The sequence below is a fragment of the Takifugu rubripes genome, chromosome 21 (assembly GCF_901000725.2).
Source record: "Takifugu rubripes chromosome 21, fTakRub1.2, whole genome shotgun sequence".
Taxonomy (NCBI): domain Eukaryota; kingdom Metazoa; phylum Chordata; class Actinopteri; order Tetraodontiformes; family Tetraodontidae; genus Takifugu; species Takifugu rubripes.
The window spans coordinates 11,956,903-11,968,467 of record NC_042305.1 but is presented as its reverse complement, the minus strand read 5'-3'; the positions used below and the strand labels follow the sequence as shown (position 1 = coordinate 11,968,467).

The 11,565-nt window shown below is 47.6% G+C and overlaps 1 protein-coding gene across 5 annotated transcripts in view; it reads left to right on the top strand.

The window, feature by feature from the left end:
- Window positions 1-15: 15 nt before the first annotated feature.
- The window catches only part of ccser1 (coiled-coil serine-rich protein 1), a 72,390-nt gene continuing 60,840 nt past the window's right edge, over window positions 16-11,565 (top strand). For 2 of the 5 annotated variants that reach the window (XM_029829442.1, XM_029829444.1), the window contains exons 1-6: window positions 18-326; window positions 2,413-3,418; window positions 4,030-4,438; window positions 4,696-4,880; window positions 9,210-9,300; window positions 11,054-11,159. In XM_029829442.1, coding sequence (XP_029685302.1) covers window positions 2,438-3,418; window positions 4,030-4,438; window positions 4,696-4,880; window positions 9,210-9,300; window positions 11,054-11,159 — 1,772 coding nt within the window. In that variant the 5' untranslated portion in view covers window positions 18-326; window positions 2,413-2,437. Of the gene's footprint in view, window positions 327-2,412; window positions 3,419-4,029; window positions 4,439-4,695; window positions 4,881-9,209; window positions 9,301-11,053; window positions 11,160-11,565 lie in introns of all 5 variants that reach the window. The other 3 variants (XM_029829443.1, XM_029829441.1, XM_011615576.2) reach the window with 3 other exon arrangements.

Below are 11,565 nucleotides of genomic sequence, written 5' to 3'. Positions count from 1 at the left end.
TCCGGTTCTGGAGGTGAATGGAGCGGGCCTCCTCCATCACCCACCTCCGGGATGCGGACGGGCCGGAGGGGACGATGGGAGGAGAACGGCCTACGTCACGCCGCGTACGTACCGCTTGCGGCCTGCCGCTAACGCGGAAGGAGAGCCTCCACGTCACGGAGGTGTAACACCAGCGTCATTACCACACACGGCGCCACCTCTGCGCAGCACCACTACGACCTCAGAAATCCCCGTCTAGTTCTGAAATTAATGATCACAAAACGAAGACATATCTGACGGCTTCAGCGCGGAGCGGCCTCGGCGGAGACGCCGGGAATACGCTGACGGTACGTAACCGTGCTGACGGCTAGCCAAGCCGGCTGTCCGTGCCCGCGCCAGAATTTCCTCTAAATTCCAGTGACCTTTGGATCTCAAAAGAAGCGACACGTTGCGTTTTCTTCGCATGCTTCCCCGGGAATCTCCGCTCGCGTTGAGCCGCGATGGCTGAGGTGACGCGGCTCGGCTAGCTAGGGTGCAGCTCAGGTCGATCCCGGTCGGATCGCTGTTGGCGTTTCGCTTTGACAGTTGTTGGCGTCCCGCTGGGTCCCCGACGGCTGCACATCGGCCGTGCGAACGCTGTTATCTGGTATCCGGCTCTAGCTGCTTATCAAACGGTGTGATTATCAACCAGGCTGCTGTATGATTCCTAGAAGTCGGCGTTGAGCCGAGGCCCATTGATGTGACGTTGGAGCGGTCTGCAAACGCTGATCCGTCTGCAGCCATCCGAAATGTTTGATTATTAGCTAAAGTCAAGATGCTCAGCTATCCCATAATGGGTAAAAACGAGTGTCTTATCATGAATGTGGTGTGTTTTCCTTCTCAGTAAAGATAAGCCCGTTTTTCCAAGCTGGACCAGAGGTTGCGCGCATCGCCCTTTACATGGAAACACTGTTTACTTCTGTCTTTTTCGACCAACATTACACTGAATTTCATTTCCATATTGTGCAGACTACGGTTGTTCTCCAAGACAATCTACACATCCTCTTTTAAGTTGTCGTTTCTGTGACTGTAGGCGGTATCAAATATTAAAGACAAATGGAGCAAAACTACCACACTTTTGGAAAGAATCCCCCCCCAAAAGTATTATATTATTATTATATATTATTATATTATTATAAAATGAATGCTATGGCTTTTCGTAGCACAAATATGCAAAAATGCATCCCCTGACGTGTAATGATGGTTATTGTGGTGAAAGACACAAACACACCTGTAATTCTCTGTCTACCAGCTGATTTTGACATGGTTGTTATAGTTACCAACACCACCAGCATTGTTATCTGCAGTAGCCAGTTGAGGCACTTTTAAAATAACATACAGAAGTTAAACATTGCAGATTTCTGCTTGTGGTCTGAATTGAGCTTCGTTTTCGGGTTCTGCTTCTGTGACAGTCGCGCTTTGTGTGCTGGAGCCCTGAGGAAGTAAACAGGCAGCAGGACTTCTGTTTCTCCACGTTCGGTTTCATCAGGCTTGATGCGAAACAGCCTGATCTTTGAAACCCCCCCAAGGTGCTGGAGGATTGGTGCGTGGCGATACAAAGGTCATCGGTTCGATCTCGCCCACACCTCACCCATTGGGTGGTCCAGCGCGAAACATTGTAAACGTGTGAGCGTGACTTATACCAGATAGCTCACAGAGATCCCCTGCGGTACGCCGTAGGAGAGGCTGAGCACTTTTGTTGTTATGTTGGGTTGCTAAGGTCTTAGAAAGAGGGTTTAATCTGATGTCATGCGCTCGATTACGGACCAGTCTTATAGTGTGCGGGTCATTGGGAACTTTCTCTATGAAAAACATGTTGTCTAAACGCTGCGAACGTTCCGGCGAGCACTGACGCGTCCACCGAACCTGAAGTGATCCCAGCGGGGCAGATTATACTCACGTGTTTTCTGCATATGTCACCTGTGTGTTTATTATGTCAGTAAGAGAAAAAAAAAAAGGTTTGCCTCCCCCGTCTCTCACAAAATGAATCAACCTTTCAGGAGCAAGGCTGCGTGAAAGAGAGCTCTTCATCCCTGTATGCTTAGAACCTGATCAAATTTACTTTCAAGGAGGCAACAGTCCCTTGTGCTAGTTGAGTAAAAGGGTGTTAATGTAAGCCTATTACACTGAGATCAAAAACAAAAGGGCTGCAGGTGTTCCCGCAGAGCCGCTCTGTCGGTGTTTTCAGAACGGTTTATTCTGTTTGGCTAATTGATTCCCGACAACAATGAGAACGTTTATCAACCTCAGTGTTTACTGGAACTTGCTATCTGTTAAAATATGATACATTCTGATCATATTTTGTTGTCAGGCGCTCATTTGGGGTGTGATATACTTGGATGTGGCCTCTGGGTCTTGACTCACTGATGTGATTGTGTTCCTTCGTTCCCTCAGAGTTTCCCTCTACCTCGCCGCCCAGATGGGTGAATCGAGCTCTCGCCGCTCCACTCTTGTCTCCCGTCTGCCCATTTTCCGCCGAAGCAACAGCAAGAGGCAGGAGTCGCTCCCCTCCTCTCCGTCTTCAGGGGGAGTGGGGAATGGCGTCCACAGCTCTTCCCCGTCCAGCACCAACTCCAGCTCCGGCAGCACCGGGAAGCGCCGGAGCCTTTTCCGCGCTCCGTCTCTCAGCTTCACCACTAAACGGAACAGCGACCCTCGCGACCAGCCCATAAACCTAAACCACGCCCCTCAGCCGACGCAGAGCGCCGACACGAATGGGAACAACCCGGAGACGTCGCCGTCGTCGGGGTTCACCGACAGCTGCGGTCGGCCCAGGTCGCGCCATTCTTTTGGATTCGGAGGCCACAAGAAGAAGATCACGCGATCGCAGACGGAGGATTTCGATAAAGGCTCCTCTTCCTCCTCCTCCACCAATCGAAATGTGTTCATCAACTGCATCAGCGGCTCGGGGGGGAACGAGGGCGACGACTCGGGGTTCCTCGACGACTACAGCGGAGGCAGCCGCAGCAACAAGCGCTCCTCACGCCACAAGAAACAGCTGCTGCCCAAGTCTTTCTCAGCCCACCACCGCTTCTCACGCGCCTCCGATCACAACAGGCCGCCCGAGGTCAACCTAGAACCTCCAAGCACGACCACACTCACCCCCGGCACTGGCGGGATCACCCCGGGTTCGTGGCCTGGAGAGCTGCTGGGCGCTCCTGGCGAGAGCTCCCTCCAGTCGCCCATGGTGTCGGAGGATCGGACCACAGCCGTCACCCCCTCAGAGTTCGTCCCCAACACTGAAGATTCCATCTCAGAGGTGGACGTTCTGCCGGCCCCGAGCCCGGGATCCGGCTTCGACCCAGGACCAGCGCCCGTTCCTGGACTGGCGGCTGATGCCGCCCCTGATGACACCCCAGCCGCCCCAGAGACCTTCAGCGTGGCTGTCTCTACCTCCCAGGTACAGGGCTGTTGAGTCAAAGGCATTAATATTCAGCGAAGACATATATTGTTCTGACAAGTGCATTCAAACACCAGTACAATAAATTCTTAGGCTGTGCGAATTTATTACTGTAAGGAAGGAAATGGATGAGGAGCAAATAATACCCCCACGGTGTCCTTGAATGTCAGCAGCCAAAACCATAAAAGAGGAATATTTACGACTGCTTTGTGAAACGTGTGAAGTATTGCTTAAAATGAAGCAGCGGGCATGAAATGTCCTTACAGTCGGAGGATTTAAGGCAGACAAAGAGAGAGGAGATTTGCAGGTCTGTTTCCACCTCCGCGCTCACAAGTTTCCTCCCGCTCAAACAATTTATTCTCTTTAGTTTTACGTGCGATAAGGAAAACCATTCACTCTGGAAAAGAGATACAGACAGAAAAGGGTCGTTTTTATAGCTCTCCGAAACAAAAATGTGGTTTGACTGTTGCGAACAGGCGCCCGCCTCAGGACCCCTACGCTTAATTAATGAGCGCTGAAGTGCGTTTTCCCTCTCAGCGAATCATAAAAACGGAGCTAATTGAGTCCATTTGTAACATTTTGTTGAGCTTTACACATGCTTGGTTTTTTAGGTGTTCTTCACTCCAGCCCATTCCAGCACCGAAAAGCCCTTACTCCTCGACACCAGCGCGGCCAACCACACCGACTACGAGACCGCCGTTTCCCTCTCGGAGCCGGAGACGGCCGTGCCCCGCATACCTCTGCAGCAGCAGTCGCTGGAGGAGCGGGAGGAGGAGGGAAAGGAAACCGGGGGAGAGACGTCGGCTGACGAGGGGATGAAAGTAGCGGAGCACGGGAAGACGGGTTACCACACGGAGACCACAAGTGAGAGCGAGCCTGGGGTGGCGCGCAGCGAGGGGTGTCACTCTAACCCAGAACAATCGGAAAGGAGGACAAGAAACACGCTGTCGGCTCAAGAGAGAGGAAGCTTCTGTGGCTGCCACGAACCCAGGTCCTCTCATCTGAGGAAACCACATGCAGGTAGGACAGGCCTTGTGACACATACACACACACACACCCTTGTATTTCTATCTTAGTGAGGACTTTCTTGGAGGTAATGCCTTTCCCAGTTCCTAACCCTAAGCCTGACCCTCCAAACAAATCTGAACCCTCAAACACACTTGGCCCAGACATGATGTCCTAATAGATTCAGTTGCAGGGTCTCCCTATGGTGCACGTGCAATTTTTTTTAAATTTTGCTCCAGCGTTCTTTGCCTTTGCTCAATTCCTTGGTCCAGCCTCTCTGTGCACCAGCGCCAGCCCCTACCACGAAGTGATGAGGATGGAACGGCGTCTGCGTTCATCGTCTGAGGGTGCCGGTGGGCCTCGTGTCCATGGAAACCACAGAGATGCCACTGGCACGGAGGGATGCGGCCTGCTCAAGCACAGAAACAACTCTTCATCATCGAAACTGGGGAGTCTGGTGAGTGTCAACGTGTGTCTTCTCATCTTGTTCTCTTCAAACGTAGAATAAAGCGTGTGACAAACTCCAGGATGCTCAGCCTCACTTCGCCGGTGAAGGAAACCACTGAGACGTCACTGAGTGGGCTTGGCTCGGTTCTCTCTTTCTTTACAGCAGCACTCTCTGTGACAGTGTTGTTTATCAGTAACTTATGCTCTATAATTCAAGACACTGCTTGTGTCTAAATCATGGAGCTGTTGAGCAGCCAGTGCTTGTGCTTAAATCCTAACCATAATTTCCCTGCCGCCAACTTTTGGCACACAGAACTGTAACACGGAACAAGGAATCACTGTCTAAATGGGAAATGATTTACTGCGTTACAAATTAACCATGTAAACAGTCTTAGCTCTGGGTTTCCTGTTAGCTTTGCATTGCCTTTCCTGTCTTTCTGCAGACCACAAATAAATGGTTCTGTATATATATATATATTTTTTAAGGAACATTCCAGCTCTGTGTAACATTTTATCTTTGCGGTCTGAATAAAGGAGCCGCGTTTCTGTAACACTGACTTCTGCACGGGAGCAAAAGGTTGGCTCAGTAGAAGAGATGCTACACTTTAGCCCGTCAGTTGTTCAAGAATCCATTTTCCAGTTAGAGAACAGTTTAGATTATCTCTCGTGTGACCCTTGGAACTGGGACCCATGGTGGACCTGGGACCCATTGGGGTGGTGACGAGGCCAGTATAAATGGATACGGATGGGATGAAATGAGCCCAGCATCTCAGTTATAGTTGTGTATAAGTTGTGTATCCACTTGGTAGCCAGATAAAAGAGTTCCTAAATGAAAAGTCATTACTTTCATCACTCTAGTTGATGATGTGCATCTGTGATAACATGATGCAATTTAGCACATATCAAGCTCTGTTGTGTGCGCCAGTTTTCCGCAAGGTAATAACCTTACCATTAAGTTCTTTAATGAAAAGGAAAGCCATTTCATTTTGAAGCTTTTAGGACAAATCCCTAAATTAATTTCAGTGCTTGCGCGAATAGGTGCTTCACCGGTCCTCTCGTCTGTTTCTGCTTCAACACTCTGCCTCTCGTCTGCTGATCCGTAGGGTAACTGCGCACATCTTTCACAGCCGCTCATGCTCTTAGAGCCCACGCGGTCAGGTTCAGGGGTGGAAACCTGTAAGCCAATTTAAAATATCAGGCTCTGGTGGCTTTCGCCAGGGGATTAAAAAGCGCAGGGATATGCAGAGCACGTTGCCGTGTACGTACGTCGGCATCCGCTCCTTGAGAAGCACTCCATCAAACACTGAGTGATCTTTATTTTTTCCTCCTTATTTGGGACTTTTGAAGGCCTCCTCAGAAGCTTAAGTGTTACGGAGCTGCAGGAGTCCTGTTGCGTCGCTCAGATAAAGCTCCACTGCGTCTTTCAGCAGCCGCCCTCTCAAGGTTCAGAGGGGGTTCTCGGCTATGGAGAAGCGGGCCATTTCTGACAAATCACGACATCTTTTTAGCAGCTCGCGATTAAAGTTAAAGGTGGCGAGGCAGACAAAGGGGAGGGAATAGATGCTGATTTTTTATGCAGACATATGGCGCGGCTGACTGATGTTTATGCGTTAAGGAGGCCCACGGGACCTGGCACCTGTGCACAATAAACCAGCGCCAGACTAAGGTGCTCCACGCTGGATAACTGCGCTTTATTGCCGCTGTCATTACAGCACAGGCAGGATATAATTATCATAAATGCAAATAAAGCCATGGCTCGCACAGACAAATGACTAATTTGCTGAATTTGGATAAACGGCGAGGTCCCGTCGGGAAGCGAGGCAAGGTTTTGTTGGCTTCAGCTGTTCCCTAATCTGACTCCGATCCCTTTGGGATCTTATTTGTTTTTACCAACATATTTAGCGTTGGATGAAGGTTTGCTGTTGACAGCTGGGCTGAAACTCAAGCCGACTGACGGAGTAAACAGAGAATTTCTTGGTCGTGTCGGCCGTTCTCTTTTGAGAGATCTCTCGCAGGACGGCGTAAACAGCGAAACCTTTCACGGGAGTGCGACTGTAGCATTTGTGTGTGAACAGGGTCGCCGGCCGTCGAGTCTCGTGTGGGTGTCAAAAAACAAAAGATCACAGCCATTAATTCTCCAGTTTTGCAGAGACATTTGCAGGAACAAGTTTGGGCTCTCTTATTTCATCCCCACAGACAGTCATATTTCGTTATTGCACAATCACGTCATGATTTAACTCCATTAGTGAGGTTTGAAACCCATCTGTGCTGCGTTTATGTGGATATTACTGAAGGACTGGACCTACGACTGGTTAACATATGCGTTCCTTCCACTTTCGTTTTGATTGTTTGACAGTAATTTGCTCAGGATAATATCCTGTTCATAAGCTCGCTGTTGAAGCTCGTACGGCGACAAATGCGCCCAGAACAAAAGGAGGTGATTGTCCATTAGAGGCTCATTAGCTATCCAAGACGAATCAGCCTGTAAAAGACTCCAACACAGGAGGATTTAATGGACCCCTCTGCTGTACCTCTGAGGTGATTTTGGAATCTTCCGTCTATCTGAATTTCCATCGAAGGATTGATTGCTGCAACTTTATGACTTTGCTGCAGCTCACAAGCATTCCGATTGTTTTTATTGCCATTTACCAAAAGTCCGACTGCAGCTTAATCAGAGTTTAGGGGCATAAAAATTCAACTCGTAAACATCTTCATGTTCTAAATTATGCTGGAGTAATACAGATGATCGTGTCTGCTGGTAATGACTTATTACACAAGCGACTGCTTCTATAAATCTACAATTTTACAGAGATTCTCTTCTTGTAGACAATAATTAGGATGAATAAATGTTATCTCCCACCCCGCTATCATATTTTGGGCGGTGCAACATTCTTTATAGCAGCTTTACATGCAGGTAAAAATCATCTAGCCTGGAATTAAATATGCGCCTGAAAATATATGAGTGTGGGAATAATATTGATCCCGCTGCTCACACAGTCAATAATCTACAACCGGGACACACCGGTTTATAAACGGTGTTTTTCTGTTAATCTTCACGTGGGATTTGCTTTGTAATGGGATGTGCGGTTGTTGTTTGGACTGCCTGGCGATGCGAGGCAGGTGGCGTAGGTAAAAATCAGTTACTTTTCACACAACCGCTGGATTTACAGTTTGACAGGACACTCGATCCCTCGTTCTCTCAGGCGCATCGTAACCAGGAGCGGCTGCGGAACGTGTGCTTATCCAAGATGAAAGCAATTTGTAAGTCTGTATGTTTGCTTTAGCTGGAAGCTGTAATACCCCGCCGCGACGCCAAATCTCTCTACCCTGATCCTGATGTTTACCACCCTAAAGCACTGAATAAATGTAATTTTCATAGACTCTATATGTGATTTCCACAGCTCGGGAACAGAAACCTGTGGCTTTTGATGGAATTAAATAATGCCTTGCTTCTTATCCCTTGTGTGTTCCAGATAGTGTCAGCCTCAATGAGAAGTAAAACTCATATTAAATCTATGAACACAAGGATGATACTCAAATCTTATAAGTATATTACAAAGGGTGAAACAAAGGGTTATAAAATCATATTAACACAATTCTGTGCTTCTAATGGGGTCTGTTGAACAGCATTGCACAGCTACTGTGTGCTTAATTCACTTTGTCGATACACTTTATGAATTAAAATGATGTCATTTATTCATTTCCAGTAGAGTGGAATATGTTCTGGATGAGTATCTCATGGCAGATCAGACGCACACACTACTGGGATATTTTCTGTTGCACACAAATATGGTTGAGTGGTTGGGAATGTTAATAAAATCAAGCTCTTTTTATACTCTGAGGGGGAAGATGGACGTGTAATGTAGCTGTGAAGGATGCATCGGTACGGTGCCGTTCATCTGATGGACAGATTTGAATTTTTTTCAGCTTCCATGAAAAAGAGTGCTGGAGCATCTTAATATATCACAGTAGTCTTGATGTGTACTTGGCCTGCGCGTTGGATATCAGGATTCTTGCCAGTGCACAGCTCTGCTGCAGCGTGCACCAGAGGATACAACAAATTCAGTGGTGGGACGAATTCCAATATTTCTGTTTAAGATCGGCCTGACTTTCAAAAAAATACAGCATTTCCAGTAATGGCCATCAGGTGGCAGTATTGAGCTTTGAACTGCGCCTGAAGGAGACACAGGTAATCTGTTTTTTGGTTGCTCATAAAGAAAGCAGCTCTCTTTTATGTAGTTATCTACAATTTAAAAATCTGGCTTGGATATGGATCAAGTGTTTTTCTACTTAATAGGAGATTTATCATTTTACCGGTGCTGTTTTCTTGTCTCTGTAGGATGTTTTGAACAACCTCGGTTCCTCAGAGTTGGATGAAGATGATCTCATGTTGGACATGGACCTCTCTGATGACCAGCGACATCGCCACGGTAACTTCTCCATATTAAGAAGCATCGCAAACGTGTTCTGTCTAAATTTGCACTGGACCGTGTCTTTCGATCCTCATTCGTTTTAGCTGTAGAAACTTGACCACTGTTGTACCACAAACTGCATTTAAATTGTCCGCGAGGAGCAATGAGCCAATTCAGGTCAAGGGCACTGGCTGGGAATTAACCTTGCATTAGCTGTTTTTGGTTGAGGGAATAGTCTTCTGGTGCCCAGAGCTCCAGTGGAACACCAGACTCGCAGCTCTGCTCCCTCTCAGTTGCTGTCAGATGACAGGAAATGAACCTGCTCGTGTACTTCAGGAGCTGTGCTGTAGAAGGTTTAAATTGGGCATTTAGGGGATGACTTATTTCAAAGTTTGATTTAGTTCCACATCCAATCTAGGATCTACTTTCCCCCCTTTTTATTCCTTAAAAGAGAAGCTGGCAGGTCTTCAGAGGTTGGTTAAATTCTCTTTGTTTTAAATTCCCTTTGTTTCTCCTCCTCATTAGCACCTGTAGCCTGTCTTTTTCAAGGAAATCAGCGCTCAGTCGGGATGCTCGCAGCATTTGATGTCCTTGATTCATTTACAGCACTCTATCTTTGTTTTATGTCAGCGCGGCAGCCGTGCTGCGCAGTGACTGTCGGGGGGGGGGATGATGCCGGTGATGTAGTTCTTAAAGGAGTCTTCGGCACAACAACCTTCACTTATGTGACATACATACATAAAAAAAAACCGCAGCTTTTCACATCATTAAATATTTTAAAGCCACTAAAGTCTGGTGAAGCGACGTCTCGCCAGCCTCCAATTTGATTCATTTCTGCTGATTTCAGAACAATGGCAGCCTCCTTTTCACACACATCACTCTTCAAAACAAAAGTCAGCAAAATATATTACGGATTTCAGTTCTTCACAACTCTGCACTGAACGGTTTTGAGTTTCTGGCGTGTTTGGGACGCTCGAATCAAATCACACGTAAAAATGAGTTGATTTTATTCATCCTCCGGCAATTTTGGAGCCCCAGATGGCCCATCAGAAATTCACAGTTGTAGTCAGGCAGAGTCGAAGGCCCACAATGACTGAAGCAGCTGAATAACAAGCCAGACTGCTGTGCATATAGGGGCTGGAGCATTTTGGGAGGAAGAGCGGGTAAAAGCCGCGCTTGCACGCGTGCATGTGAATTTACTTGCTGTCAGCGGTGCCTCAAACAGAGGTGAAGGAGGTAAACTAATTAGTATACAAAATAGGTCTAATAGAACAACTCAGGTGTGCTCAGTTATTAGAGCGAGTGGTTCACAGACCACAGCGTGAAATTAAAGGTTTGATGAGACGTTCGCTTAAAGTCAAGCCAACGAGAATTCCAAATATGAAGGAGGGAATTTAGCACGTTTCTTTGTACCAGCTGTGAACTCCAACCTATTTTTCCGAGCGTTAACAGGCTAAGATGGCGTTGGATGCACGCTGCACATGTGAAACCACGTGAATTTACTCAAGTAGCTCGTTGGAGGTTGGCAGGCTTTATGTTGCTACTACAACTGTGACGCGTAACCTTCTAAATCAAAGGGGGGGGGGGGGGGGGGGGGCAGGACCTTTACAGAGGCAGCATGAGGGGTCAAGTCTTTGGAGAGGTGTTTCCATACAGCTCTCTCAGATGGGCTCCATTTCTGGAAAAGGCCTTTATTATTGAAGCCAGTCACTTAAATATTTCTACGTGTTTCTGTGAATTGACTGCGGCATTTTTTTGCCGGTGTGTTCAGTGTCCAGGGAAGACTCCAGCCAGTCCTTGACCTCGTGTTTCAACCTTCTCCCCTCCCCGATGGACCCCACAGGAGACCGCATCCCCGGGAAAGCCAGCAGTCAGAGGTACGCATGTGCATATGAATGAATACAGCGTTTTGATGTGATGTCCACATTCAAGGCCCGAGGCCTTAATGGAAGCTTGACTTGATAGCTTGTCCATGAACAGGGCTGACTTTTGTCCTGTGAATGTGTACTGGCAGTAGCAGGATTCTGTTTCATGCATTTTGAGCAAATCTTAAATAAAATGAGACGATTAACATGGAGAAAGAGACCGAAGGTCACTGTTAGCTTCCTCTTCTAGGGATTGCCGTGCTGGAGCCTCCCCCGTGAATACTTACCAAACTTCATATCCCTGAGACACAGAACAAGGCTTGAGTGCAGAATGGCCGAGGGTAAATGAATAACCAAGTTCGCTTTGAAAGAATATTAGAGCTATATTTCCGATCATTTCTGTCTCCCAGTCGCCGAG